This window comes from Ascidiella aspersa, chromosome 6 (genome assembly GCF_963924565.1).
Source record: "Ascidiella aspersa chromosome 6, kaAscAspe10.2, whole genome shotgun sequence".
Taxonomy (NCBI): Eukaryota; Metazoa; Chordata; class Ascidiacea; order Phlebobranchia; family Ascidiidae; genus Ascidiella; species Ascidiella aspersa.
Window position 1 is genome coordinate 21,758,155 of NC_139452.1, and position 27,066 is coordinate 21,785,220.

At 34.0% G+C, this 27,066-nt stretch overlaps 3 protein-coding genes and 1 long non-coding RNA gene across 4 annotated transcripts; 1 reads left to right on the forward strand and 3 right to left on the reverse strand.

The window, feature by feature from the left end:
• The first annotated feature begins 91 nt into the window (after positions 1 to 91).
• LOC146140766 (NADH dehydrogenase [ubiquinone] 1 alpha subcomplex subunit 9, mitochondrial-like) lies at positions 92 to 6,819 on the forward strand. The gene is made up of 11 exons (XM_083392011.1): positions 92 to 287; positions 965 to 1,141; positions 1,356 to 1,453; positions 1,665 to 1,762; positions 2,839 to 2,992; positions 3,417 to 3,525; positions 3,936 to 4,098; positions 5,033 to 5,153; positions 5,705 to 5,839; positions 5,943 to 6,089; positions 6,681 to 6,819. Exons 1-11 carry the CDS (start codon positions 248 to 250, stop codon positions 6,732 to 6,734), a joined length of 1,296 nt encoding a protein of 431 aa, XP_083248137.1. The 5' UTR covers positions 92 to 247; the 3' UTR covers positions 6,735 to 6,819.
• A 3,631-nt stretch (positions 6,820 to 10,450) lies between these two features.
• Positions 10,451 to 11,907, reverse strand: LOC146140767 (uncharacterized). Its single transcript, XM_083392968.1, has 3 exons — positions 11,853 to 11,907; positions 11,554 to 11,638; positions 10,451 to 10,854 (listed from the first exon to the last, which is right to left on the reverse strand). The coding sequence occupies exons 1-3, from the start codon at positions 11,872 to 11,874 to the stop codon at positions 10,608 to 10,610; spliced, it is 354 nt and encodes a 117-aa protein (XP_083249094.1). The 5' UTR covers positions 11,875 to 11,907; the 3' UTR covers positions 10,451 to 10,607.
• On the reverse strand, positions 11,723 to 13,782 carry LOC146140768 (uncharacterized). The gene is made up of 4 exons (XR_014501375.1): positions 13,673 to 13,782; positions 13,419 to 13,521; positions 12,006 to 12,072; positions 11,723 to 11,905 (listed from the first exon to the last, which is right to left on the reverse strand). It is a non-coding gene; the product is annotated as an uncharacterized LOC146140768 (long non-coding RNA).
• A 6,977-nt stretch (positions 13,783 to 20,759) lies between these two features.
• On the reverse strand, positions 20,760 to 26,684 carry LOC146140769 (KRR1 small subunit processome component homolog). Its single transcript, XM_083391722.1, has 8 exons — positions 26,387 to 26,684; positions 24,932 to 25,066; positions 24,229 to 24,438; positions 23,858 to 23,976; positions 22,720 to 22,822; positions 22,387 to 22,473; positions 21,973 to 22,122; positions 20,760 to 20,954 (listed from the first exon to the last, which is right to left on the reverse strand). The coding sequence occupies exons 1-8, from the start codon at positions 26,648 to 26,650 to the stop codon at positions 20,895 to 20,897; spliced, it is 1,128 nt and encodes a 375-aa protein (XP_083247848.1). The 5' UTR covers positions 26,651 to 26,684; the 3' UTR covers positions 20,760 to 20,894.
• Between the last annotated feature and the right edge of the window lie 382 nt (positions 26,685 to 27,066).

Genomic DNA, 27,066 nt, shown 5'->3' on the forward strand with positions numbered 1-27,066 from the left:
TACAAAATCATACTGTTTACGCATTCCTGTTACCAAAATCAAAACAGGTTTTTCAAACGTAGGATAAATTTTAACGCTGCTGGTATTTGACGTTTTGCTGCATTTCGCGTTGTTAACTTTGCTGTTAAGTCAGTGTCGGGTTATTATTGTTGAGCGCTAAGTGAAATGCTGAGGAACTTATCACTGAATTTGTAACAAACGATGTAACATTGCCTTTCCTATTGGCCGCCTCTTGAACCAAATAACAATGAGAAGCCACGTTTGCAAAAAATCATCAATTTTAGCACGTAAGTTTAATAGCAAAGATGTTAAAATTGTTCTGGACTTCAAGTAAATCAACGGAATTAAATGAAAAAGAGGTAGTCGCTTGTCTAGAATCCTACCACACGTTCGAATAATTACACTGGTCAACAAAATATCACTTTTTTAAACGAGAATGTTAGTATTTCATTTTTCATACTGATTGTAATGCATTTATAGCAAAAAGTCTACTGTAGGTCCAAGTTTTATTTCAGCAATGTCTTATTACTATACATCAATCTCAATCAAGTTGTTTTATTTTAACCCTAACAAAAGCAATTCTTACTTTTCATTTCAATAGCTGTATACATCTCGAGTTCTTCAGCTTTTATATTACGTCTTCAGCTTAATATTTCATTGGTTAAATTTGTGAAGTAATGGTTTTACATTCATCCCAATTTTAGGAAGAGGCTATTCAATTAACCTGCATACTTTGAAAACTGAAGTTCAGTACAGTATATTTAAAATTTGTGCACCACTTGGTGTCATGGCAATCAATAATATCATGTTGATTTTGCAGATCCTTGTACATTAGTGCAAATTTTAAAGTTTGGCGGTACAAAGGCATGAAACTATCCTTTTCGACTTTTAAGCTTCTTATATATCCCACACAATATCAAAAGTTTCCAATCTGTCAAAATTTCTAGTTACTCTTTTTCTTTAGAACAACTATCAATCACATCTGCAAGAACAAGGAATGGTGTTGTAGCGATTCAAAAACGCTACTTGCATGAATCTACTTTGCCACAGGGACGTGGTGGAAGGTCTTCTTTCAGTGGTGTTGTGTCCACAGTTTTCGGGGCCAATGGATTTGTTGGTCATTCTGTTGTAAACCATCTTGGTAGGATGTTTAGCTTTGGAAAATTGCATTAAAATGTAATAATTTAAATTTTACTGAGGTGGCTTTCATGTAACACAGTCACTACAATGATTATGTTCCGTGGAAAATATTACCTTTTCTCTTTGTTTTAATATTGCAATTAAAATCAAGTTCCAGCATTATTTAATACTTTAGTAGTTACAATAATTTTAAAACCAATAATTCTTATGTTTAGGTTCTGTTGGATCAAGTGTGGTGATTCCATACAGAGGTGGATTTGATCGGGTTCAACGGTTAAGGCTGATGGGTGATCTTGGTCAAATTCATCTCCGGGTAATAAAAAACAAACTATAGAAAAAATATTGAGGATGATAATTTATTAAATTTATTCTAATTGTTTAGTAAACTGCAAAAGTGTCAAAACAGTTATATTATTCAGTAATTTGACCTTCACACAAATCTTGATAAAGAACTGATACATGTAACTGTCTCAAAAAAAGTTTTTTAAATTTTTTTAATTTAAAAAATATTTATTTTCTAATAGGAAGATTTCAGCATTAACTTGGATGACGATGCTATTCATGCCCTCATTGAACACTCAAACTGTGTTGTCAACTTAATAGGTACAAGACATCCTGTTAAGTAAGTTTCTCACAAAATAATATAAATCTGTTTAACAGTATGACATTATTGGAAGATTAAATCAAATTTGACCGAAATTAAAAAGTAAGCCATCATTTTTCATTCCACTGTTGAACACCAGTCAAACACAATACAAATCCAACAGTGTTGTTTATATCTCAATTTTTAAAGTATAGCTTTCTAACATTATTTTATGCCTAAAAATAAGGTAAAGAGATAAAAGGAAGACCATAAAAAATGGAAGCAGATTTATACAAATGAGTCAAGATTCATCATTACTAAAGTCAAAAAAAAATTTGGTGAAAAAAAAGAAGATTTAGGAATTAACCTTCATAAAACTCGCTTTATATATGGTTCTAATGTGAAATAATTAAAAAATAATTATTTGTGATTAACAAAACAAGTAAGCAATATAAACTGACTAAAAAGCCACTAATCAAAATTTATTTGTAAAGAGTAATTTTTTTCTTTTAGAATTGCATCCAAAAACAAGGGTGGAGTTATTTCCCTCTGTAAAGATTTTATATTGTGCAGCCAGTTACAAACTTGGTCAGCCTTATTTGCATTAAATGTGTAGAGAAGTAAAATATAATTACTTCTGGCAGACTAAATATTAATTTCAAGATTTTATGTTATTTGTGGGACACGTCACTGATACTCTTAAAATTAAAAGTTAAAATTCACTTTGATTGGGTGTCTAATAAGTTGTTTTTAATTGTTGATGTTCTTCTTTCAAGATGTGAAAGGACTCAGGCTTGTTTTAGCAAGTTTTCATAGAAGCAGATTTTTTGCATTAATTTTTCTACTTTGTTGTTAGGCAACATAAAGTAGGGAAATTTTCAGAAAAAATATACATTTTAAAAATAGTTAAAATTTGAACATAGCATACTTATGCACCAGTTTATTCTATCAAGTTTCAACTAATACCACATGGCTAACATTTTTATTGTAGATGTTTATCACTCAAATATTTTAAATGATATGACTTGTTGTGTTTTATTTTGTCAGACAGTTCTACTAAAGATCACATTCCCGTTACACCATTTTTGCTTTAACTAATAAAATTAATATTTTAGCTTTTACACAATGGAAGAAGTTAACGTAGAGTGGCCAAAACGGCTAGCTCGTTTGGTGGCTGAGAAAGGAGATGGAACAAAGTTGGTTCATCTGACCAACATAAACTGTGCACATGAAGAGGGGAGAAATGCATCCGCCATACTGCGGCAACAGGTGTGTAAACCATGTCTTCAATACTGGCGACCTACTAAATAATTTGTATATTTGACTTACTTTACTGATTTCAAGAATTATGTAATCTGCAGCCTACTGGTGAAATACAACCCACACGTTTTAAAACTGAAATTTGTGGCATGATTTTAATGTCATTGTTATTTTTTTTGTACGTAAGATTGGTAACATTCGCCAAGAATACTTGTTATTTGGAACCAGGCATATTTAACTAAAACTCTTTTTTACCAAATCCAAATTTCTTACAAAATATTTAAATTATTACACTGGTAAACATCATAAATGTGTCTCACATGTTTGTTTTTTCTTCAATTTTAAAATTTTGGTAGTTACCAAGGTCTTAAGAAAAATCGCGCCTGATTGCCGATGCCAAATGTCACATAACAATTGAATCATTTTTTTTTAGTATGAGGCTGAACAAGGAATGAAGGAAATTTATCCTGAAACTACGATTGTCCGTTCCAGCAATATTTATGGCTTTGCGGATAAATACACTTTTGTATTCCTTGACCCAAGTATGCTTTTCTTAAGAATTCCTTATATACTTATAACCGATATAGTTAATCTGTCATTTCTACAAGATTTATTTTCAGTAAAATAGTTTTCTGGTAAATAATGATGTATGTACCTTTTAGCAAGAAACTTGATGCATTGATTTATGTATGATTTAAGTGTTTTAATTCTAACAATCAATATTACTGATTAAAATTGATAAACTATGATTAAAGTAGTTGAAATTGGGACCATGGAAATTAAAATTGGTAAACTCATTTACAATGACAAGTAGGCCTGTGTGTCTAATATAATTATATGTTTTGTTGTTGTGTTTTCAGATGTGAAAGGTTTTTTGTTGTCTTTTGTTTCAATAAATCAAATTCTCAGTTAACGCTTTTATCACAATCACTGACAAGTTAATTTTTTATAGAATTCGATGCGTCTATACTATCATTCCTTGGATCCGTTCCACTTTTGTATAATGGAGGCAAATCGACTGTCATACAACCTGCGCACCTTGGAGACATTGCTGAAGGAATAACACGGGCATTAAGGCACCCTGACGCCCCAGGAAGAATATTTGAATTTGTTGGGTAAGTTTTAATATTAGGTTGTTCAAATAGGTGGAGAAACATGGATTAGGCTAGGAGTAACTTAAAAAGATTGCCCCGATGAAATTTAAATATAAGTGGTAATAATTTTAAGTCCACGACAATTGATGTATTTAAAATAGAGATTGTATTTGGCACTGTTAGATTCTACGCTTTGCTGCTTAACAATAGGTATTTGTTTACTATTTTTAAGGTATTTGTTTACTATTTTAAGGGGTGGGTTTTTTACCGCGGTCCGCATGAATAACGTAAAATTTTGTGGCGGCCAAAAATAGGACCTCAAATGCACAACATAATTATGACGCCATACTATGACGTGACCCCATAAAACATGTAAGTTGATCGAAGCGCAAACTATGCATTTAAACTAAAAAGTTTGACCAAATCTCGCTTGAAAAAGTGCCACAGTACAGAGGACGCTTTTTATCTTTCAAGGTACCTAAAATACCTGTTTTAAACCAATTACCTGAAAATAGGATGATTCCGCACTAAGCGCGAAAAAAATTTCCATTTTCGTATTTAAAACAAGCTAATACTTTGGCGGGGTCATGACTGGAAACAGTGGTGTATATTAATGTTACAATCAAATATATAGAAAATCGCGCCTGTTTTTACTTATTAAAGAAAAAAAGGCGCGTGCCGCAATAATTGCTTGGCGAGCCGTATTACGGCCTAATTTAATACTTACAGCAAGCTAATGTTAGGACAATTAGCATTGTAAGGTAAGGTCAATAATTTTGAGTCGTTTGGTCACTCCATTTTAACAGGGTCCATTGCATTTAAAATGGTCCAGTCTTTGGTAATTGTTTCAACCTTCCACTGTTTTTTCTTTCAAATATATAATAGGGCGTCGTAACGTCGTTACTGATTTCGCTCTTTTCTATTGTCATTATTATGTGCTTATTTTTAATTTTAGGAGAAATCGTTATGTGCTCAAAGACTTTATTGAATATATCTATAAGTCATCGCAGAGGGACATGCTTTTGTATGACCCTATTGGACCGATGGATCGTTCGAAAGCAAATGTTTTGCAAAAGGTTTGTTGGTTTGTTTGTTTACACGCACTTACAAACATGTTTGAAACTTTAACAATCGATATATTGTATCAGTCAATTCTTCCAAAGCATTTATAGTTGAATAAATCTAAGTTAACCCTTTTCAACTATTGATGTGAAATCCAAGCAATGATGACACAACTGCGACGTGAGCTAAAATTCCAAGTACCTTCAGGGCTTTGTTTGTCCAGTTGCCAATTTACAAATGTGTTTTATTTTTATTTTTTTTCTGGTAGAAAAACTAAACTGATTTGGTTTATTCACCAAAACTGGGCAACTGAAATCCTGTCGGTATTTGGCAATTAAGTAATGATTAACTTACACTTGATCTGAGCTTGGTGTCAAACACAATTCTTCAGCCTTTGGTGACAGTGATTATAATGATATATTACAAAAAAAAACTTAAAGCATGTGCTTCAAGATCATTAAAATTTGAAAAACAATTTTAATTTTATTTTTTTATTTATCTTTATATTTTTTTTATTTTAAACAATTTTATTTTATTTTTTCCAACCTTAATTTTTTTTGATAAGATACTTCACAATGTATTGGATTTCTACTTTTGGCGCCAGAGTAAACCTACGGTATTTTTGCCTCGGATCATTGATCTAATCATTCGCCAAGGAGGAAAAAAATCCATGTGGATGACTGAGGACTTTTACAAAATGGTAAACTCGTGTATATATAATATGTTTCAGTAACCTTTAATTAATTTACAAAATTCTGTACATCGTAATGCGACTTTAACCCTGTGTATTTATGTTTATTTAGTTGCATGTGACTGACAGGACCACGGGAAAACCTGGCCTGAATGATCTTGGAATAACTCCTGTTGAAAACGAAGAAAGACTTTATGATTACCTTGCATTTAACCTTGGCGAAGAGTTTATTGTGCGCCCTTCTACTAAAATACCAGAGGTAAAAATTATTTCGAATGTTTAATAAAACATAACAGCAGCCACACTTGCACCTATTTATGTTTTTATATAATGTACAGTATATTCGGGATATTTTCAACACGAGGTCTAGAGATTTTATGTTTGCTAGTTTACTGCATAAGATGCCTTCGGAGAGGCTTCCCGAAAATCAGCCTGATCACGATTGTAGTGCAAGGCCGGGCTGGAAAAACAACTAGCATGTGGTATATACGAACAGCATGCAACAGGCAATGGTGGTATGGTTGTTTCTCTTCTGGCTCCATTCTACGCCTGCGTAGCTCAGTTGATAAAGCGACGGTCCCGGTATGACCGAGGTCTTGAGTTCGGAACCTCACCACAGGCTTGTTGTTTTTTTCTAGCCTGGCCTTACTTGCACTATAATCCTGACCGGACTGGTTTCGGGAAGCCTCTCCTATGGGTTTCGTTAATTTGGCCAGTACGACTCCAGAAGGGCATGATCACAGACCACACATCGTGTATAACTGTATATGAATGTTTCAGTTGTAGTTTAGTGCATATTTGAACTATACTTTGGATAACACACCTTTCCTTCTTTCTTTTTACGTTGCAGGCACCAAAAGAAATTTCAAAAGAAGTTCCAAGCGTACAACACCTTTTAGCCTGATAAGAATATTTATGAAAAAAACAAAGTTTAAACATATCTTTCGTTCTTTTCTGTTTTCCCAAAATAAACTATTTGCTGAATCGTGTGTTTTATGCTTTTTACTGCTTAAAACTTTAAGGCGCTGACCCTTAGCACTAGGGTTGATGGCCACGTAAGTCTCTTACACGTTTTCTATACATATCGGACGACAAAGTTTGTCCGATGGTCGCCGACATATGTTCACTTACAAAGGCGAACAGAGCAACGTCTCTCACACTGCTCCTTCTTAAGCGTCTCTGAGAGAAAGACTGGTCATTGTCGCACAACTCTTAAACATAGTCCTGGTAATTTTCACTTTTAAACGTTAACAGGCTGAAAGCTTATTTACTACTTCTTAACAGTTATGTACTGCATGGTTGCCAACACTAAAGAAATATGTGGAGTTCGCAAGTATGCCATTTATTACAGGAGTAAGCAAATTTTACTTTTAAACACAATACGGATTTTTCATTTGTTACCGGGATTATGTGTTGGCATGAATAATATACAAATCACAAATACTGCTACAATACGGTCGCAAAAATATTGCGTTTATTGCAGCAATTCAACAGTAAGCAATTGGTTATTTTTAAATGTGTTTATTCTTACGTTGGACGCAATTTAGCAACGAGGTTACGTATATGCTTGTATATCACGACTAGATTTATTTTAGTTTTAAAAATGAGCATTTCAGTTATTCCAAATTAGATCATAGTTTAATAAAAAATATTTTTATTAAAAAAACAGTTTTTCAACTTGAAATACATTCATTAACAAACAATTTAATTTAAATCGCAAATTATTCCAAAGAGAATGTAATAAGTGTCCTAATTTGTATGACTTTTAGCACCGCATGCTTTATAGCAGGGGTCGGCAACCTTTTTTGCACTGCGGACCGGCCTTAAAAAAAACAAATGTTCAGTAAAGAAAATTTATTACAACTTTAGAGGAGATGTGGGACCAGTGGGTCAGTTTAGACGTTTTTGCATCTGCAGGTTTTATTTGCCTCGTAAAATGGGATTCAGAAGTCTTAACATGAACTTAAATCTACCCTTCAACATACCACCACATTTAACTCAAAAAGTTAAAAGAATAAAATTAGTTATCATTTTATCACGAGACATTGTTTATAAACACTGTGGGCATAATTTGATTATGTTGCACTTTAGGCTGAGCAAGCTTGAACATCAAAAAAACATTACATATATGGCCCTTTTTCGATGATTTGTACATACACGGAGTTAGATTTTACAATAAAAGTGCATTTTTGGATGTTGTGAACGTGCTTTGTAGGCCTAAATCGACCACAGCAGACTGGTTTGTTTTGAATCTCGCGAGAGCTTGATACTAATTGTGATTTTTTATCATACCATCAACCATAGAGTATATCTAAACGAAAGTTATAGGGATTGAAAAGTTGCTTTTACGAAAGGTTTGGGTTTAAATCAGGGCTGCGGAGTCGGACTCGGGTAAGACCACGTAAAACTACCCGAGTCCCGAGACCGACGTGCGCAGTATCAAATTTTAAAACTGTTAAGGCGGCAAAATATAAGTTGTAAAAGTGTAATAGCAAATGGTGAAATATTTTTTAACCATGTAATGCGGGTGGATCAATTATGACACCAACATAAGTGGATTGCAGAAAATCCACCTTAATTTAGTTGCGTAAATTGGTAAAATACAGACTGTAGAATAGGGCTACCATATTTTCAGCACCTTAAAAGAGGACATTTTCTTGCCTGCAAGTAAAACGAAAGTAGAATTGTGACGTTTAAGAAAAACGTGCCATATCCAAGTATTGCATTCAGCTTCGAAATTAACACGTCCTTTTCTGAAACACGGATACTTCTGGCGTAGCTCATCAGTAAACAGAGTTTTCCTTTTCAGCATTATAATGTATAGCTTATATTTTGCTTTATTGTTGTCTAAATTTAAAGAAAGCGTCTGCTGAGAACCACCTGATGCCATAGACAATTGATTCTTAATCTTTTTCAGCCGTGTCCCCTTGGTAATTTTCCCATGCCTTGCCCCCCTCTCTATGAAAAGTTCTTCGACATTTTTAATTAAATATCACTGAGACAACTTGAAAATACTGAAGTTTGTCGTCGGTCGCACAAAGCGCGAAAAAAATTGGGTTTAATTGGCGCTAAACTGTAAATTCAGGAGGATTTTAGCATTGGACACACAATAAATTGCTCGTGCACGAGATTTGACAAACGTGTCGTGAGGGCATTCACTCCACAGTTGTAAGGCTGCGATGTCAGCGCAAATAAAAATGTAAGCGCAAAAATTAAACTTTGCGTTATCGTGTTTCAAAAGATGTGATAACACACAACAACAGTAGCAATATTGCAAAAACATTATCGATTCGCTCGAAAAAGTTTGAGTCCCCTGTTGCTAGCCTGTTATCCAATTAAATAAAACATGGATAAAAAATAGTTCGAACGGTGGATGAATTTTATCGTTTATCTATAAGTTAGCAAAATTTTAAATAGGGCCGTTATACCTTCAATGATATAAAAACATGCAATGGCACTGAAAGAGACTTTGTGCTAAAAAAAGTTAACAACTAAGTAGAAAAGATTCGCGCAGAGCGCGAAAATTGTTTGCCGTTTTAATGTTAAAGTTGGCAAAAACAGAGTTTGTACAGCGCTGTAGGAGTGGTGTACAACACAGCGAAACCATTGGAATCGTTGCAAAAATTAAATATTAACTTGGAGCTAGCGCAAAAAATAGTATGAGCAACTAACTCAAAATGCGAATAAAGCGGACATTTGGACATTTTTGAGCGTCCTCGGAGGATCATTCAGTTTTCTTGAGAAAAGAGGACAAATCCTCCTAAAAGAGGACATATGGTAGGCCTACTGTAGAGTCAGAGCTGGACTCGGGACTCGACAAAATCTTACATTTGGCCGGAGTCGGACTCGTTTTTTTTTAACCGACTCCGCAGCCCTGGTTTAAATCAAAGTTTTAATCTGGTAACCCTGCTACGGACCGGCGGTTACCGACCACTGCCTTATAGACCGTAAAAAATAATTCGATTTAAATTCAAATTCTTTGTTTCGACTTATAGATTAGAAGATGCCGTTGGACAAAATAACATTTTTGGTAAAATCCGAATTAGATTAGAACTAGAGCACACAGGCAATTCACAAATTAGATTAGAATTAGCCGCGTTTTGCTTTAATTCATTAAATTGAAAAACTAGAATTATCTAGTTGTGAAAGCATGCTTGAGGATAGTGCATTTTAACAACTATTGTTTGTTTCCACAATATGCAGGGGTGTGTTTATATTATTTATCGTAAGTCACAGAAAACGCTCCGTTTCGAAAATAATGTAGAAATCTTTTTATTTTCTTTATTTGACTGGATGATAATTAACAAGTGAAACATTAAAACAAAATAAAATTTGTCGATTTAGTTCCCGCTACTAACTATCGCATTATAGCTCTTTGAGAAAATATGCGATGAGCTGTATACTACTTTTGAACCAAATGAATAAAATCAAGCAATTTAAAACATTGTCTTTAAAGTGATTGTGAGATCGATAGGGACACAAGCAAGCAATACCCTGGGCGATTACATTCATATTTTACTATAGCAGTGTCCGTTGTTGCAGCTTTCCACTAGTAACCTCTTGAATCAGCACAACAACTTTTCCTACGCTTTAAAGTGGGGTCACAAAACGTTTTTCATAATAAAAGGCACGGATAACTGCAAGGCCAGCGCGGACAGGAAGTTTTATATTGATATTATTTGACTTGATTATTATTATTTAACGAAGGAAACGATAAAAAATAACTATCAAAACATATGGTAACATTTATGAAATTGTCGCTCAGTTTGAAATTTTATCAACATTTTGGGTTAGCTTTGTACTTGACATTTCTGTGTCGGACTCCAGTAGGACTACAGAGTCCGACGTCCGTATGCGCAGTAGGCCTACCAAGTTCAAAACTGATAATAATTAAGGCCGCACTTTGTAAAGGTGGAGTATTTTCCAACCACGTTTTGCCACTCCGTGCTGTGAATAAAGATGGACATCTGTTCTTCAAATGGAACTTTGCATTAGCGAAGCATTTCAAGATGGGAGCGAAATTCCTGACAAGAAAACAATTTATGAAAAGTATCTCTTAATAGAAAACAAAAAAAACTTATTTTTGTTCGGTAAAATATTTTTTACTATTTAAAACGATGCAATAAAAGCAATTTATTCAGTAGCTATGTTACCTGATAAATCTTTATACTTATTTAAATTAACATTTTTAATCAAAGGATTTGCGATAACTACTTTTCAAGTGTACCATTTTTTCCTCACAAGTTACCAAAAAAAAAAAAACTTTCAGATGTTTTGACTTGCCATAAACACAATTTTTTGTCTACCCTCAACTGTGCATCAAGCAAATCATTAGTATAATACAAATAGAACGAAAATATCCTACACATAAACAACATGATTAATTACAGCAGAGGGTGCGTCAAACTTTGATTCGTTTCAATTTTTCAAGGGCGTCATACAAATTTCATATCTATAATTAATTGTATAAGCGTTTATAAAATGGTTACAGATGTATTCTTCGACATGTGTAATAGAACTTGTTTTTGCTGATAAAACTGCAGCAATTTGTTATGATTTTTAGAAACAAACAAATATATAAAATATCTTTGTAATTTAATTTTAATTTTTTGAAAATTAGCGAAATTCCTATATTTGGTGCGTCACATCACAGTCTAACAAACTATTGCAAAGACCGCACAGGAAAAAAGGTTTGAGAAAATTAAGGTAGTACCCAAGCAAACCTTTTGGTCAGCAGAAGCCTTGTGATGAAGTTCAATGCTTGGTAGTGAAATCGCGTCAAACTGTGCTTCACAGTATTCCAAATAACTACAAACAATGTGGCTAATGATCTGTTATTTTTTTACCAAACACATTTGACATGTGCTTTTTAGAATTATGTTGACCAGGCACTAGATTACAGACCTTTCACTAAAAATACATACAGAATGTATGGAATTTTTAAGTGCTTTTTAGCCAGAAATTTCTACCAGCCACGTGCACAGAAACCTTAAGCTTAAACTATAATTTTTTTTTACAATACCTGTCTGCTGCATATTTAGCATCTTGTATCATCTTGTCAATAACATTGTTTTCCTGTCAAAAAACAAGCAAGGAATATTTTTGACACTTGTTTTTATAACGATCCTAAGCACATAGTAAATCTTTACCCAGAATTATGATTTAAAACTTTTACCTTCTCCAAGGTAGTTCCATCATTTCAGAACAAATTCAGGATCAGCCTCTTTTGATGTATTTTGTTTCTGATTATTAAAAATTGTAAGTTATTTGTGGTTAAGGTAGTAAAACTAAACATTTGCTTTAAATAAATATCATGAATAATCCAGATTTATTTTCCACTATTGAAAATAAAACATACTACTTATTGAATGGTAGCAAGGCCGAAAAAGTGAAACAATACTGCAGTAATTAAATTTTAGTCCGACCAACAGAGAGTTCAAACCCAGAACATCCCTAAAAGCTTTTTAACATGATATTAAACAGCTTACATTGGTAATGTTTTTAAGTTTTATAACAAAAATTATGTCAATACAAAATTTTGTATCTGGTCATGGTTATTAAAGCAGGCTGCACAATTTAAAATGGCAAAACATGCCAAAAAAGCTTTAGCAGCATATTAAAGTTCATATAACCATTGTAATATGCATATAATGTTTTTGAGAAAACTTTTAATTTCTAATTGATTTATTTTCCCACAACTTTCCAAAATAAACAAGAGCGTAACTATGCAGCTGAAATTCACTATAATCGCACTAAGCACAATACAGATTCCTTTATTCTGTTCAAATTGGCAAAACTTTTAATTTAAAATGAGATGCGACGCATTGGAAACATAAAATATATTTGCCTGTTGTGGGCATAAATAGTTTAATTTAACAGAAAGTATACTTTGTAAAGTCTATGAGGCACACGTTGCTATGCATAGCATTTTTGAAATGAAAAGATTCAAACCAAAACAAAAAACATATCAAAAATTAGTAGTACGTTAAAAAAATAGTATTTACAGCAAGCAAATGTTAGCAAAAACATTGTTTAAGGGTCATGGCCTGGCTACACCCCTGTGTGTGACCATGTGTTTACTAACTCACTGTCTGTAGCCCTATAACAGATTATTCCACATACTCTGGCATGGCAAAAATTCTCTTCTCAATATGTTAATCCAAACTACTTGACTATTTATTAAACTACTATTTTGAAATGCGACTTGCTAGCTGAAAAGTTTGCCAAACCCTAAATAGGTCTATCACTAAATTAATATATGCCTACACTGCCCTACAGTCACTTCACATGCGTGACTATGCACTTAGTTGTTTTCACAAAATGTCAAAGCAATAATGTGTGATCTTGCAATACACAAGCAAGTGTGAATTTTTAAGTTCGCTAGTGTAGGAAACAAATGTTATTACATTGTCGGTCTCATGTGGGCCTATAACTAAATGGTTGCCGGTGGGCCGTATATTGTGCAGGCCTGATTAACAAGTATCACAATTTGCAAACGAGCTAAAGGACCATTTATATTTGGTGGTTCTCGGTCTAAACTAGAGAGTTGACGATTAAGTCAAAGTTGCGATTTTAGCTTATTGCTTACCATTTCTTCGATGTATTCTTTCGTACTTCTTTTAACCTTTTTGCATTTGTCTTTTTGTTTCTCCTTGATTGCCTTGAATAAAAACCTTACTTCTTCAAGAGATCTGTAGAAAAAACAAAATCTTGTTTTAACATCTATTTGTATTTAAAATCTTCTTAATGTTTAACTCTAGATAATTAAAAAAAATGGTATTAAACAGCACAAATTAGTTTACATTTAGTGAGCATGTCATATAGTTAATTATGTAGAATTACCGCAATTTAGATGGAAAGAGTTTTTGAAAATCTTTGAACGACAATAAGTACAATGTGTCTTGATTAAGAAGCATTCTGTTCAGCATTTTAGATGCCATTTTAAATTTATAAATGCTTCATACAAATAAAAAGCAAGATGGTAACAATTAGTTATTGATTATTTTTAATTAAGAACAGTTTCAACTAAATCCAATTCACTTCACACATATAACAAACAATGATTTTAATAAAAAACGTTATCCACAAATATATTTTATCAAAACATAGGAAAGCACAAAAGTTGCTGAACTTTAAAATAAACAATGTTTTATCCCTTATGTTTTCAAATGGGACAACCATAAATATTCACAGCTTTATCATCGGACACTGATGCAATTTTTAAATAGTTTCTGTTGTACCAACACAACCATACTTGGTTACGATGTTCATAGAACGTGTAGACACATTGTCCTGTGTTACTGTGCCAAATCATCACACATTTGTCGAAGAGTACGACGCAAAGTGGATGTTATCGGGGCAGAATGCAATGTCAAGAACCCACAATGAGTGGTCAGTCAAAGTGTGGATAAAAGTCGCATTCTTCACTTCAAAAACTTTAATTTGTCCGTTGTCCAAAGCAGTAACCAGTCAGTGAGAGTCGGTTGAAATTTGCGAGTGATCGTGTCGGCATCGCATGGTCTTTCAGCATGTGAAGCAACTTCTCACTTTCAACGTCAAACACTTAAATATTCTGCTCCAAACCTCAGGGGCAATGTGGTTTCAGTCGGGTGAAAACGTAACAGTCCAAGTTTAACACGACGGAGTCATCCGGTGCAGAACTGCACCGTTGGACAAACGTTTATCAGCCATGACGTTAGCTACAATGACGAGTAGATAGCCGGAAACAATGGATCCTTCCTTGTTCATGGTGTTATGTAATCCGGGATGATTCAATAAACTGTCTTTTGTAATAGTGTGGTTTCTGGTCTAGAATTTCAAAGTTATCATGCATATGTTCGAGTTTCCTGGAATGACATCATGCATATGTTCAAGTTTCCTGGTATCAGAGAAACGTTTAGTTTCTCCTATGTAGGCTGACCAACCTCCACAGTCCACAAGGAATTTCACAAACAGCCCCTTGGCGTTTTTCTGGTTTAACTAGGTCTTTAGGTTAAGGTTTAAAATTTTCCTAAATGTTTGAATGCTGTGGAAAAAATATATTGTGGCTTTTCAAAATAAGTTTAGTTTTTTTCGCCCAGACCTGGAAAATAAGGAACAATAGCCAGACCTTTTGCTTCTGGTTGAGCTGTTTGGTTAGTTTATTTTTTAACCAGTAATTTTATAGTTGGTTCCAAACTGTTTAAATGGTCTCTAGAGATCAACTGCTATCAGATTGGTTTTTAATATAACGAATGTGTCATAAACGTATCTTCGCCAAATTTGCAGGGGGTATGGAATCAATTCATTGCTTGATGTCCTCCATAACAAAGTTGGCACAGTTACTGAAAAAAAACATTGCTGTACCAATATACCTGCTTGTAATGTTCATCTCTAAACTTAAGTTATGTTGAATCTTGACATATTGTTAACCCTTCTAATATATCATTGATATTAAAGTCCTGTCTTCCAGTGTGGCGTCTTGGTGTAAAGAAGGATACTACGTCAAACGAAACCATGGTTTCATCTTCTTGTAATTGAAGACTAATAATTTTTTTCAACAAAATCACTTGAGTGCCTAACGTAGTATTCTGCTTGCCCTAAAAGATGAGATAAAATTAAAGAAATATGTTTAGCTAGATCTTAGGTGAGGGATCTAATGAATAAAACAGTGGGCCTAAGAGGGATTTCAGGTTAATGTATTTTACCTCGTAGAAAAGATGGCGATATAGCATCAGAGTATTTAAGAAGGTTCCATTCGTAGGTGTTCACGTTATCTTGTTTTTCAGCCGTTGCATGTACCTGTTAAGCTATTTTTCTACACCTTGAGTATGCCGCTGTACGCGGTCTATTCGCAGAACGGTATATGAGGCTATAGATACTTGTCACAAAACAATCACACGCAGTTTGAATTCGAAGCGTGTTGCCGAAATGAAGAAAAGGCAAAGATGTTGGCACATTACACGAAGGAGACGGTTTCTACGCAAAAGGGAATGTTACAAATATATTAAACTTGTTTAAATAATTTCAAATATCATGCTCTCCAGCTATTTGGTAACCAGGAAAATCTGGAGCAATCAACCTCAGTTACATTCCCAACGCCTAAATAACACTTGTAAGTATAATTTAAGAAACAATGCATCATTATAAACGTCACACACATAAAAGTTCGCGCAGGTAACTTACCAAAGGTTTAGGCCAGGCGATTGGCGAACCCCAGACCCGCGGGTCACAAGGTGACCCACCACAGATTTTTTTATGACCTACTTGCTTTTTAAAAATACCGAAGTGTTATCAATCATTTTCAGGAAATGATAAATGTAAAATAATTGCATTGTGGTAGGATTCTAGACCAGCGCCGACAACAGAAAGCATTTTGGAGCATAATGGTTGGAGGTTGTAGTAAGACGTAATAAGAATATCAAAGCCCATACAGAAGTAGGTATTATTTTGAACGTTTCGAATAACTCTTTATTCATTTTAATCATAGAGAGAAGGCCTTCATTCCGCACATTGACATATTACCAGGTCTGCAAACCCATATTATACACAACGCAAATCACCAAAAAAATCTTCAGTGCAACAAATATTTCCTTTTACAAAAAAACAGGAACACAACTTACACCACGACAGTCGACAGTCAGGCAAAAAGAAAAGGCAGACCACAAAAAGTTAGTTGACAACGATTACAGCACCATGGTCTTATAGAAATCGGTAATTACTGACAAATACGATCAAAGATATTCTAACCTCTTTAGTACGATGTAACACTAATTTAACCGTAACATGACAATGTAGCTTATGTCCTTGTCTGCCAACATTTTGTTAAGTTCATTGTAATAATCAATTTTATCCATAACAACTGTTACATTACTACGGTACCTTTGTTCGCACGTTGAATTACCAATCCTGTGTTGTTTTTTTAACTCACTCCTTGCTCGTTTGAGAAAGGTTGAAGGGTGGGTTCGATTGTTTTGTGGCATTATCAGCCTGAAATAATTTAAAAATGTAATAACTTTAAAATTTGTTGAGTAGATACCTTATTGTAGGGTGTTACGGCCAAATTTAAGTCAAGAGAGAGGACGTTCGTCTGCTGACGATACGCGTTTTACTGCGCTGTGAGCTATTTTATTGAAAACGAGCAATGTTGAATTATATGAATGTACAATAAATTTATGAGCGACCTGACAGTATGCTCCTTGAAATGCAACGGCAGTTTGTTTAAGTGGAGTTCAGACAGCACGGTGGTCATGTCTCCCCTGTTGAAAATCGTAACAGACGGTCCTTTTGGGGTCCGCGAGACAATTTTCTGGGACCGTGAAGCACCTATCAAAAAAACAACACAACGCTCTTCAAGAAGAAAATTTTTTGTGCATTTCTAAACTTACTTTTCCAAACAAAGCTGAGGAGTTTTTCATTCACTTAATTGCACGCCTAGAGTTGAATTGTGCATTGTGACGTCATAGTGTTGCATTGTGCTGATGAGAATTACGTTTTTACAGTTTGCTGCGCTGACAGACTGTGGGCTGTACGGTCACGGTTTTAAAACTGTTCGTAATTGATTCACTCAAATAAAGTGATTTGTTAAAGGTTAACATAGCCGAGCTGATACCAAAGAAGCAAGTGTACCCGTCCCATTGATACCATTAAAAACACCGTTTTATTTTGTGTTTATTTGTGTCTATTTTTAAGGGACCGTGAGCAATTAAAAATAATGCTGGAGGACCGTTGTGTAATTTTTTTCCAAAAAGTGTGAGAACCACTGCACTATAGCAACGCACCAATACCCAATACTTGTTTTTCAGTTTTATGTCCTGAAGTTGATGATCTGGGTACATTTTTTATTTGTGATCCGCGAAAAGCTTTTTCAAAGATGTATTTTTGCCGCTTTAATAATTTTTACTGCTATTTTAAGGATATGCAATATAAAGTTAGTTTAATTGGGTCCGCAACGCTGGTGTAGTATATCATGGCAAGCTTTAGAAAAACAATTAAGCAATTTGAATGGATATGGTAATGGAGGTAATGTTTGTTTTTATATAACGTTTATAAATATATAATACTTACTGCAGACTATAATGTCAGGTGTTAACCAAAATACTAAAATTCTGTAATAGCCTAAAGTTAAATGGTTTATGATTTGTCGAACACGTTCTATTCATATTACAAACATAGGACCAATAAACAAATATTTTCACTGCAGGTATACTGGCCATACAACTTATATAACCGACGCAATGAAAGGAGTCGGTTAGGCCTAAATATAACCCGAGTCCGACTCCGGCCAAAAAAATAAACCCGAGTCCGACTCCGGTCAAATGTGCAATTTTGTCGAGTCTCGAGTCCGGCCCGGACCTGTATTTTACCAATTTGCGTACCTAAAATAACGTGGATATTTTAAATTCACTTATAGGGGTGTCGTATAATTCATTCACTCACTGTACATTGTTGGAAAGTATTCCGCCATATAATATTCCACCTTATAATATTCCACCTAATTTCCATTTGGCGGCCATATCAGTTTTTAAATTCGGTATTGCGCATGCGCAAGTCGGACTCGGGACTCGGGTAGTTTTACGTGGTCTTAGGCCTACTCGAGTCTCGAGTCCGACTCCAGCAAAAACAAACCGGCTCCTCGAGTTCCGAAGCCGACTCCGACTCCGTAGCCCTGGTTGCAACAACTTAGATTTATTGAGTTCCGCCAAAACTTTCCAGGCTCTTAAAACGCGTTTACGAAGATTGTTGAATTTTTAACAGGGATACTTATCGAGCAATATTATGTTAACTATTTTTCTAATATATTTACCAAAGGGGTATAGGCTATATTTTTGACAATATGCTAGGCCGAAATTAACTGATCGCTAAGTTAGTTCTGAAATGTGTTTAAATTATATTAGATAAAAAAGAGTTTTATAAATAAGTAAAACAAGGCAATAAACCAAACGAATATTTTATTATTTTACAGATATTAGCGCAAGGTGGGCGGTGTTATCATTACTTTTTTCTCAGACGGTGGGAATATGAGGTTCATGATTTTTTATCCTGTCTTGAATTGCGCTTATAGGAACCGATAAATGTACTAATTCGGGAACGCAAGAGGACGAATGCCAAATTTAAATATACTAAACTCGTTTCATATCAGGATTAAAAACGTGTTTATTTATATCAGGTGTTGAGAGCATATAGTACAGTAGTGGACAAACCGCGGCTTTTACGTTTAGGTTGTATTTAAGTTATTAAGGGTATGAAGTGTAAATACTCGTGTACTTAATTTCGTCTTATTTGAACGACTTTTTCTGAGAACATTTTCGCAAATCGCAAAAAAAAACTCGTTTAGATTTCACATTTGTCTTTGATGACAAATCGCCCATTTTGACAATTTTGTCAGCATTTTAACCAAGTCTCGCGTCTTATGCTAGTTTTCCATCATCTTACGGACATAAAGGCTTCGGTTGTCTTTGAATAAATTTAAACTTGATTTCCGTTGTATATTGGCACCAAGACTTATTTTTTAGCTTCACGTTTTACAAAATTACGGGATCCATTCCTATTTAGATGCAAAAACAAGTCAATAAATTAAAAAAAATGACAGCGTGATTGAATTTATTTACGAAGTCCTGCAGTGTGAATAAAATACTAAATAATTCTAGATGAGCAAAGGTGTATGTGCATTGTGCAAGTAAGGATAAAAATTATTTTCTTTCCATATGTGAGGTGTAGCTTTATTTAACAAAATAAGAATAGCGGCTCTTATACTCAACAATTTGCTATTATGCCTACACATTTCCAATTTATAGTTTGCTGCCTTGTTAGTTTCGAAATTCGGTAAAGCGCATGCGTACGTCGAAGTCGGTATACTCACTACTCTGTTAATTGTACGAAGGGTAGTCTTACTCAATTATGTCCCGAATCCGACTCGACAGCCCTGAATAGAGCAAAATGTATTGCAAAATGATGAGCCTCTTTTGGTGATGGTCATGTGTCAGTGGACGCCAGCCACATGGATTATAACGACATATTACGTAACGCAATGGGGTAAAGTTAGGGAAAATTACTTCCCAATGCTACAAGAAGTTTAGTTTGCTTGTTTTAAGTTTTCTGTCTGGTAAGTATGGCTGCGGTTAGATCATTGTCACTATAATAAATTTTCTTAAAGTATGTTTTTAAGCAAGGATTCACAATTTTAACGCTCAGTGAGTGAAATAATTATTAAAAGCTTCTCCGTGGTTTTGTGTTGGCAACATAAATTAAAACCTACGGACTAACTTGAAGCCAAGATGTTTTTACGTGATATTATCGTGTGGAAGCAAATACTAAGCGAAAGTTTGATAGCGATGCTTTGGCGACCTAATTCTCATCAATGTAGCTACTACTGCAAGCTTAAGTTAACCAAAACATTTATAAGACCACATAATTGAGAAGCTCAAATTTTATTAAATATGAGATGTGTCGTCGTAATGCTTTTTGCAAATTTATTAGATTTTTGGAAAAATCGTGATTGTAAATACCCATGGATAAACTGCCACGCATCCAATTTACAGTGGGTTTTGAAGTTTTTAGGTGACGTCAGTGTTTTGATGATTTAGCTTAGCTCTCACTGTTGTTCAAAAGACTGAAAATTAACAAATTTCGGCATTAGCCATTAAAGCAAATTACTTGCTTTATGGCTTCAGTGCTTTCACGAAATGTTTTTGTACAATTTCATTACATTCTTTACTTTGCACGTAAATTAATTTGTTATCCAGGTTTTTTTTTTTTCGAATTAAAATATTGCTCAGAATCGGACTAGTTTACCAATTTGAATTGTTCAACGTTTTTTTCGGTATTTAATATATTTTCATTTTCGGTTCTCCATATTAACCTGTACTTTTCATAATAAGAAAGTTATGGTTTCTTGGTTTACAAATTCTTCGCTTAGCAGGAGTGCAATAAAGCAGAACACAAATCAAAATCAGATTTCGCGGATTTATTAACAGAAGCGCGGTGGCAAAAAACACATTACACCAACTCCGTATCACTGGGCCTTCTCACGTGCACTATGTTGTGATGATTTTGCAGACATTTTGTAACTCTCTGCTCCAATACATCATGTTATCTTCTTTTTCTTAGCCACACCAGAGATTTCCTTGGCTCCCATTTTCATTTTCTGTTTTTTTTTAGGAATTATGTATTAGTTTATTTTGACCTTTTACCACAAATGAATATATGACGTGTGTTAGCGATAGCAACTTTAAACCAGTTAGACAGTGGTTCTTAAACTGGGGGCGTGTGAGCTTCATAGGGGGGCGCAAGAAATTGACAAACTTTGTATGAATTAAGACGAAACATTAAGCGTAGTAATTTCCCTGCTACTAATCCTCGAATTGAACATTTGACATCCAAAAAACAGTTACATCCTTCGTATTAATGCATTACCTGGAAATAAATTGCTGTTCTGCTTAATATTTTTTTGATTTTAAAACAAGGTTGGGCGAGAGTTTTATAAAAATTGTAAAAGGGGGGCGTGTCTCGAAAAGTTTAAGCACCACTGAGTTAGAACATCGTGAAAATTGGATGAAAGATTTAAAAGTGAATAAATTTGCTAAGCTAAATTACAACATGAAAACAAATGGGTCATATGGAAAATATCATTATTCCCTTGGTGTTTTTAATAAACCTTACGTAAAGACGTAAAATAACTTACAGAAGTGCTATTTAATTAACCACGTCAAAAAGTATCAGCACTGTCAGCACTTAAATGGGCTGATTATACGACTATCGACTAGAGATGAGCTCAAGATAACTTAGCTCAAAAAAAAAAAAAAAACTACACTACAATTAAAGGCCACGAAGTCAGTTTGAAACAGCACAATTGCGCCTCAACCCACAAAAATAAACTTCCGAAAAAAACGACTCCGTTGTATCACGAGTGTAACTCCATAGCCTTTAATTTAAAATATCCACGTGTCTAAAATAGGGTGGATAGACAACAACGTAATTCAGTCATAGAACTCATACTCCACTTTCCTATTCACGATGTGCGACCGTATAGCCTCCGAACTTGCTAGTGAGCAAGCGCCTATCAGACTCGGGACGGGATCGCAATATTACTCAAGTTTTGAGTCCCAAGTCCAAACCAGTTAACCAACTTCGTTGAGCCAAAAGTTTTTTTAAATGATTCCTACCTTTGCTTTAACAACTTTTCTTTTCAGCTGTTTTACATCAACTTCTGAAGAAATTGATGGTTTGTCCACAGTTTGTTTCTTGGGTTTTGCTTCTTGTGGTGGAACAAGAGACTTTGTTCTTTTCTCTTTCCTTTTTCCCTCGTTTTCAACCTAGAGACCATTTTTAGATAACTAATCAAAACAATAAAAAAAATATCTCAACAAAATACTTAAAATTGGAATTGTAGACATTTCGTAGAGCTAACAAATAGATGTGAAAATGTGACATGTTGTTTAACAAGAGCTACAGTTTAAAATCCCATACAATTTATATTTATAGCTTTATATGCTATTAGGAACTTATATCTACTATATCTGGTTAATACATTTTCATAGTGCAACGCTCAATTCTATGGCAATGAAAAGATGGTTTACCTGTTTGTTTTTTCTCTCTTCTCTTTTTTTGCGCCTCCTGTCTTCCTCTTTAAGAAAATACTCACCACTTGCTATTTCCTTATCCATCTGCAAATCAAACAAACTGTGAAGTGTAGGTTTGTGATTGTCCTATCTACATTTAATCTAAAAGGCTGTTTTTTTCTTTATCCCTAAATGATTCAGAATGTAACTAGGTGCTCTATGTCAACAAGGTAATTCCATTTAAAATTACCAAGAGTAGTGGTACACACCAAAACTTACTATAAACATTAGGCTAGTTTTCGTAAAGCAAATGATAAAAGTAAAATAAAACTAATTTGAATATAAGCTCACTTTAGATTCAGGCTGCGGTGGTGGAAAGGGAGTGTATTCTTTCTTTTCTTTAAAAACCTTCTTCTTTTTCTTTGCATTCTTTTTTTGAAATTTTGGCAAAAATCTTTGTAAAAAATACACAAAATTTACAGTCAATCATGTTTCTTACTTGAAGCTGAGATTTGTACAAACAAACTGGAATACCCAATAAAACCTACAAATCAATTAGACTTAAATCATTACGATAGTATTAAGACTAACGAGTAATGACTTAATATAACCAAATACACAGAAATAATCACAACAGAATATGATAAAATCGTCTGCATAAGACATAAACCTGTTGCAATAATTCCTAAATTTATCAGATGATTACCCATATTTGAGGTTAGGTAACAGCTGGGGTAGAAATTGGGGTAGGGTTGAAATTATTAGGAAGTTAGAGATGAAGTTAGGGGTGGGGTTTCGGCCGAGCTTAAAGCTGTATATATATGCCTCATAGCCATGTAATTCTTATTCTGATGAGTTTCTGGCTTATTCTGATTTAAACGTTAATATAACTGCTAGTCCTATTTTTGCCTAAATACGAACTGTGTTTCATTCTAACTTTAACGTTGTACTAGTTTCGATTTATGGCTTGAGTTCAAACTTTTTGAAAGACCTCATTTATCACACAATGAATAGAAATTAAAAAAAAAAAACAGATTTTTAAAGAAGTCCTTATAAATAAATATCCGCTAATTGCCTATTGAAAGTTTTATTCAGTGTTGTAAACAATTGACTTAAAAATGACCTGACCTAAGTCCAAGTCATGTCATTTGCAAAATAACGCCAAGTTAAGTTTTCTTAATAGATAACAAGTCAAGTCATTATTAGAGCAAGTGAACTCGATGTCAGGTGGTTGTAATAAAAATAAAAACATTAAACTTATAAAATTTGTAAACTCATCCCTGTGTAAACAATACCTTCACTAAAAAATAAAAAGCAATTTTTTTTATATGGGCAAAAATAAGATAAATAACACAATTTTATAAAAAAAAAATTGTAATTGTTTATTAAAAACACTTTATTTGTCCAAAAGACTTCAGATAAGTTAAGTATTTAAAAATAGTGACTAAACTGTACTGAAGGCAAGTAGCCTCTGCTTAAACATTTTTACCTATCCCAAGATTCATTTTTTAACTCTGGATCCTTTGAAAGTTCTCTTTTAATCATAAGGGACTTGATGTTGTAAACTGGGTGGATGTTCTTCATTGTGTCTGTCACAATTTTGCGCACCTTGATAAAAACAAGTGAAAAATAACTCTTTTATATGTTAAGTCACGCGACTAAAGTGCAAAAATTACTTGAATTAATATAAATCGCTAACAGTGCAAAAATCCTATTTTTTTAATGCAGAGTATAAAGCACAATAATCAATCATACAATGTTTTATCTGAAGTAATATGTCTAAAATAAAATATAACTGTATAAAACTCTTGCAAACCTTTTACTTATTTCGAAATACAGTTTCCCTTTGAAAGTACTCACATCTTTCAGTCCTTTATGTGTACCCAATGCTGTGACTGTGTTTCCTTGGATAAATATATAACATCCCGTTAACAACTCAAGTGCTTTCAGTGTAGCACCATCAGGGCCAACCAGACGCTGTCTGCGTTTAACGAAGCGCTCTTTATTTCGAACTAAGCTTCCAACTTTAATAATGTCACAAGCAGTGTTGTCATCAAAAATTCGGACAGCCTGAAAAGCAAAATAACCATTTTAATGTTGGCTTCAAGCAGTTAAAATGCATTTAAATATATTTAATAAAAAAATCCACTCTTCCGACTGGTGAGTTACTTTTTTGTGGTTGCACATTAATGATAAAGATTAAACAAGGTGCTGTACTTAGTTTAATCTTTAATTATTATGCAAATCGCAAACGAGACCTGCTTAAGCAGCTACAACAAAGAGTAAATGCATTACACATGTACCAATGTCAAAAAGTCCTACCAGTAAGCATTAGTCAGGTAACATTTGGATACCTTCCATACAAGAACTATGTACACACACCAAAATTAAAACGCAGGTTAACAACTTGAATGAAAATTCGCAGACAGCATGCCAACATTTTTGGCTAGTGGTTTTTTATTCAGGTGAGTGCTAATTGATAGTCAGATATCAACCCTTAAAAGTTTAATCCCCATATTATATATTTACAATTTTACATACTAATATTTAAAAAATAACGCACTTGTTCATAAGGTACACTTCTTGCCAAAAGTTTGATTAAATCCCGTGCATTGATAATGGCAAATGGATCCCAGGTCTTTCTTGTTGTCTTAACAGTCATCGAACCTTCAATAAGATCCAGTTCTGCTTCAATTTTCTAAAATGAAAGTAAGCTTTTAAAAAACAGGAAGTGTTTTTAAAAACAATACAATTATGGCCAGGCTAAGGTAAGTGGTTATTTACGGATCTGTTTGAGTAGACATACACCACTTGATTGAATGCATTCGCTTAAGACAGGTTATCTTTTGGGTTAAAGTGTAAATAGTCTTAGGCTAGGCTGAAGTTTATTACACTTTTTTCCAAGATATTGGCCTACAACAAATCTACCTGTTTTTTTTCAAAATTTAGGTGAGTAATTTACCAAATCAGGGGCATGTGATATTTAGACTAGGAAAGACAGGTTTAAAAGCCTTAAATCATTTTTTTTTTAATTTTACATAAATATATATTTCGCCATATAATAGGAATCATCAGTTTCTGTATGAAAACTATCTTGAATAAAATGTCAAAAATATTATTATGCTTTTATATATACCTGTTTTAACTAAACATTCTAAATATCATCTGATGTAGAGATAGACCGATATATCATTTCATTGATAATATTGGCCGATATTTAGCTTCTACCGATATATCGGTATTGGTAAATGCAGGCCAATACTCTTGCCGATATTTTAGTACAAAAATATGATTACTAAGACAGGGAGACAACGACGGGCAAATTACACAATTATAAAAATATCAGTATCCACTATCATTCGTAGGGTTCCTCTCTGGGAATGTTTCGACGGGAAATTCCCGGGATTTCCCGCGAAATAACGATCCCGAATCCCGGGAATTTTTTTTTACAATTCGGGTTATTCGGCAACAAAGCAAAACTTAAAAAAATTGTCGTTTTTGACTAATATAAAGAAAAAAATATTACCAAACCTATTAAAGTCATTGCCTGAGTGGCTTTATTTGCGCTTACCAGCAGAAAAATCCTAATTAAATTTATTTTACCAATGAAAATGCGCCCTGCTTGCGGGTGTTTTCTAAATAAAAGCAAATAATGGTCCAGCGTTTAATACGAGAAAGTTTTGTAAGATTGCAGAAGCAATACTACAGAACATAAATGAGCTTAATTAAATGTTTAGAGCTAATATAAAGTAATTTTAAACATCATAATGATGTAATTAGGACACAAAAATTACGTCAAGATTCCCGAGATTCCCGGGAATTTTTATTTTTCAACCCCGTTTCCCGGGAGTGAAAAAATCCTGGAAAAAGAGGGACCCTAATCAAGCTGGGATAATCACTGAACAATTAAATACTGATAATAGCGATGAGGCAGACTCTAACAGTGACGAGACAGAAGAAAACATGTCAACAAAATTTGGCGGAAAACACTTTCAAATGCCTTTTAAGCAACACTTACGTATTCTTTTAGAAACTTTTTTACGAGAGGCCAACATTCCTGAAGGTACTTTTCTCTGTATTTTGGAAATAGGGTGGCAAACGAGCTTTCTTCCAGCATACCATGCTTGTTATCCTCAGTTTTGAATTCCGGTTCTTTCCAGCCTTCAGGCACGACCAAAGTATCTTCGCTTGTTTCTTCCGTCATTTTGACTTGCTCTAACGTGCAACAAACTGCGTTTGAGCTATAGCAACTACCAACCAATTTACAGTACGAACGAATCATATAGAAATAACAAAACCATACTTTGCTATTTGCCCTGCGGTTTTCTTCATTTGTTTTTCCAATTTACCATGTTGCCCAAATACGAACAAAAATGGCAGCCATTTTATATCAGGCAGAACACCTTATTTTACTACATAGAGATTCTCAAATCGAACGAATTTTTAATTTAAGCAGCCATTTTTTAGATTTATGTTAAAACCGGCTCGTCATTGGTTTCCTCAAACAAGCAAAATAGAGATAAATTTAAATGCAAAAGCATTTTTTAGGTTATTTGGCCGAATTACATTTTAAGGTAAAATCGCTGAGATCGATCGCAAATGATTGCTCAAATTCTTGAAAAACTACAGATCGGATCGCCACCGTTCTAGTATCTGACGAGTACTGATACTTTCAATTTACACCATCGAACTTCTATC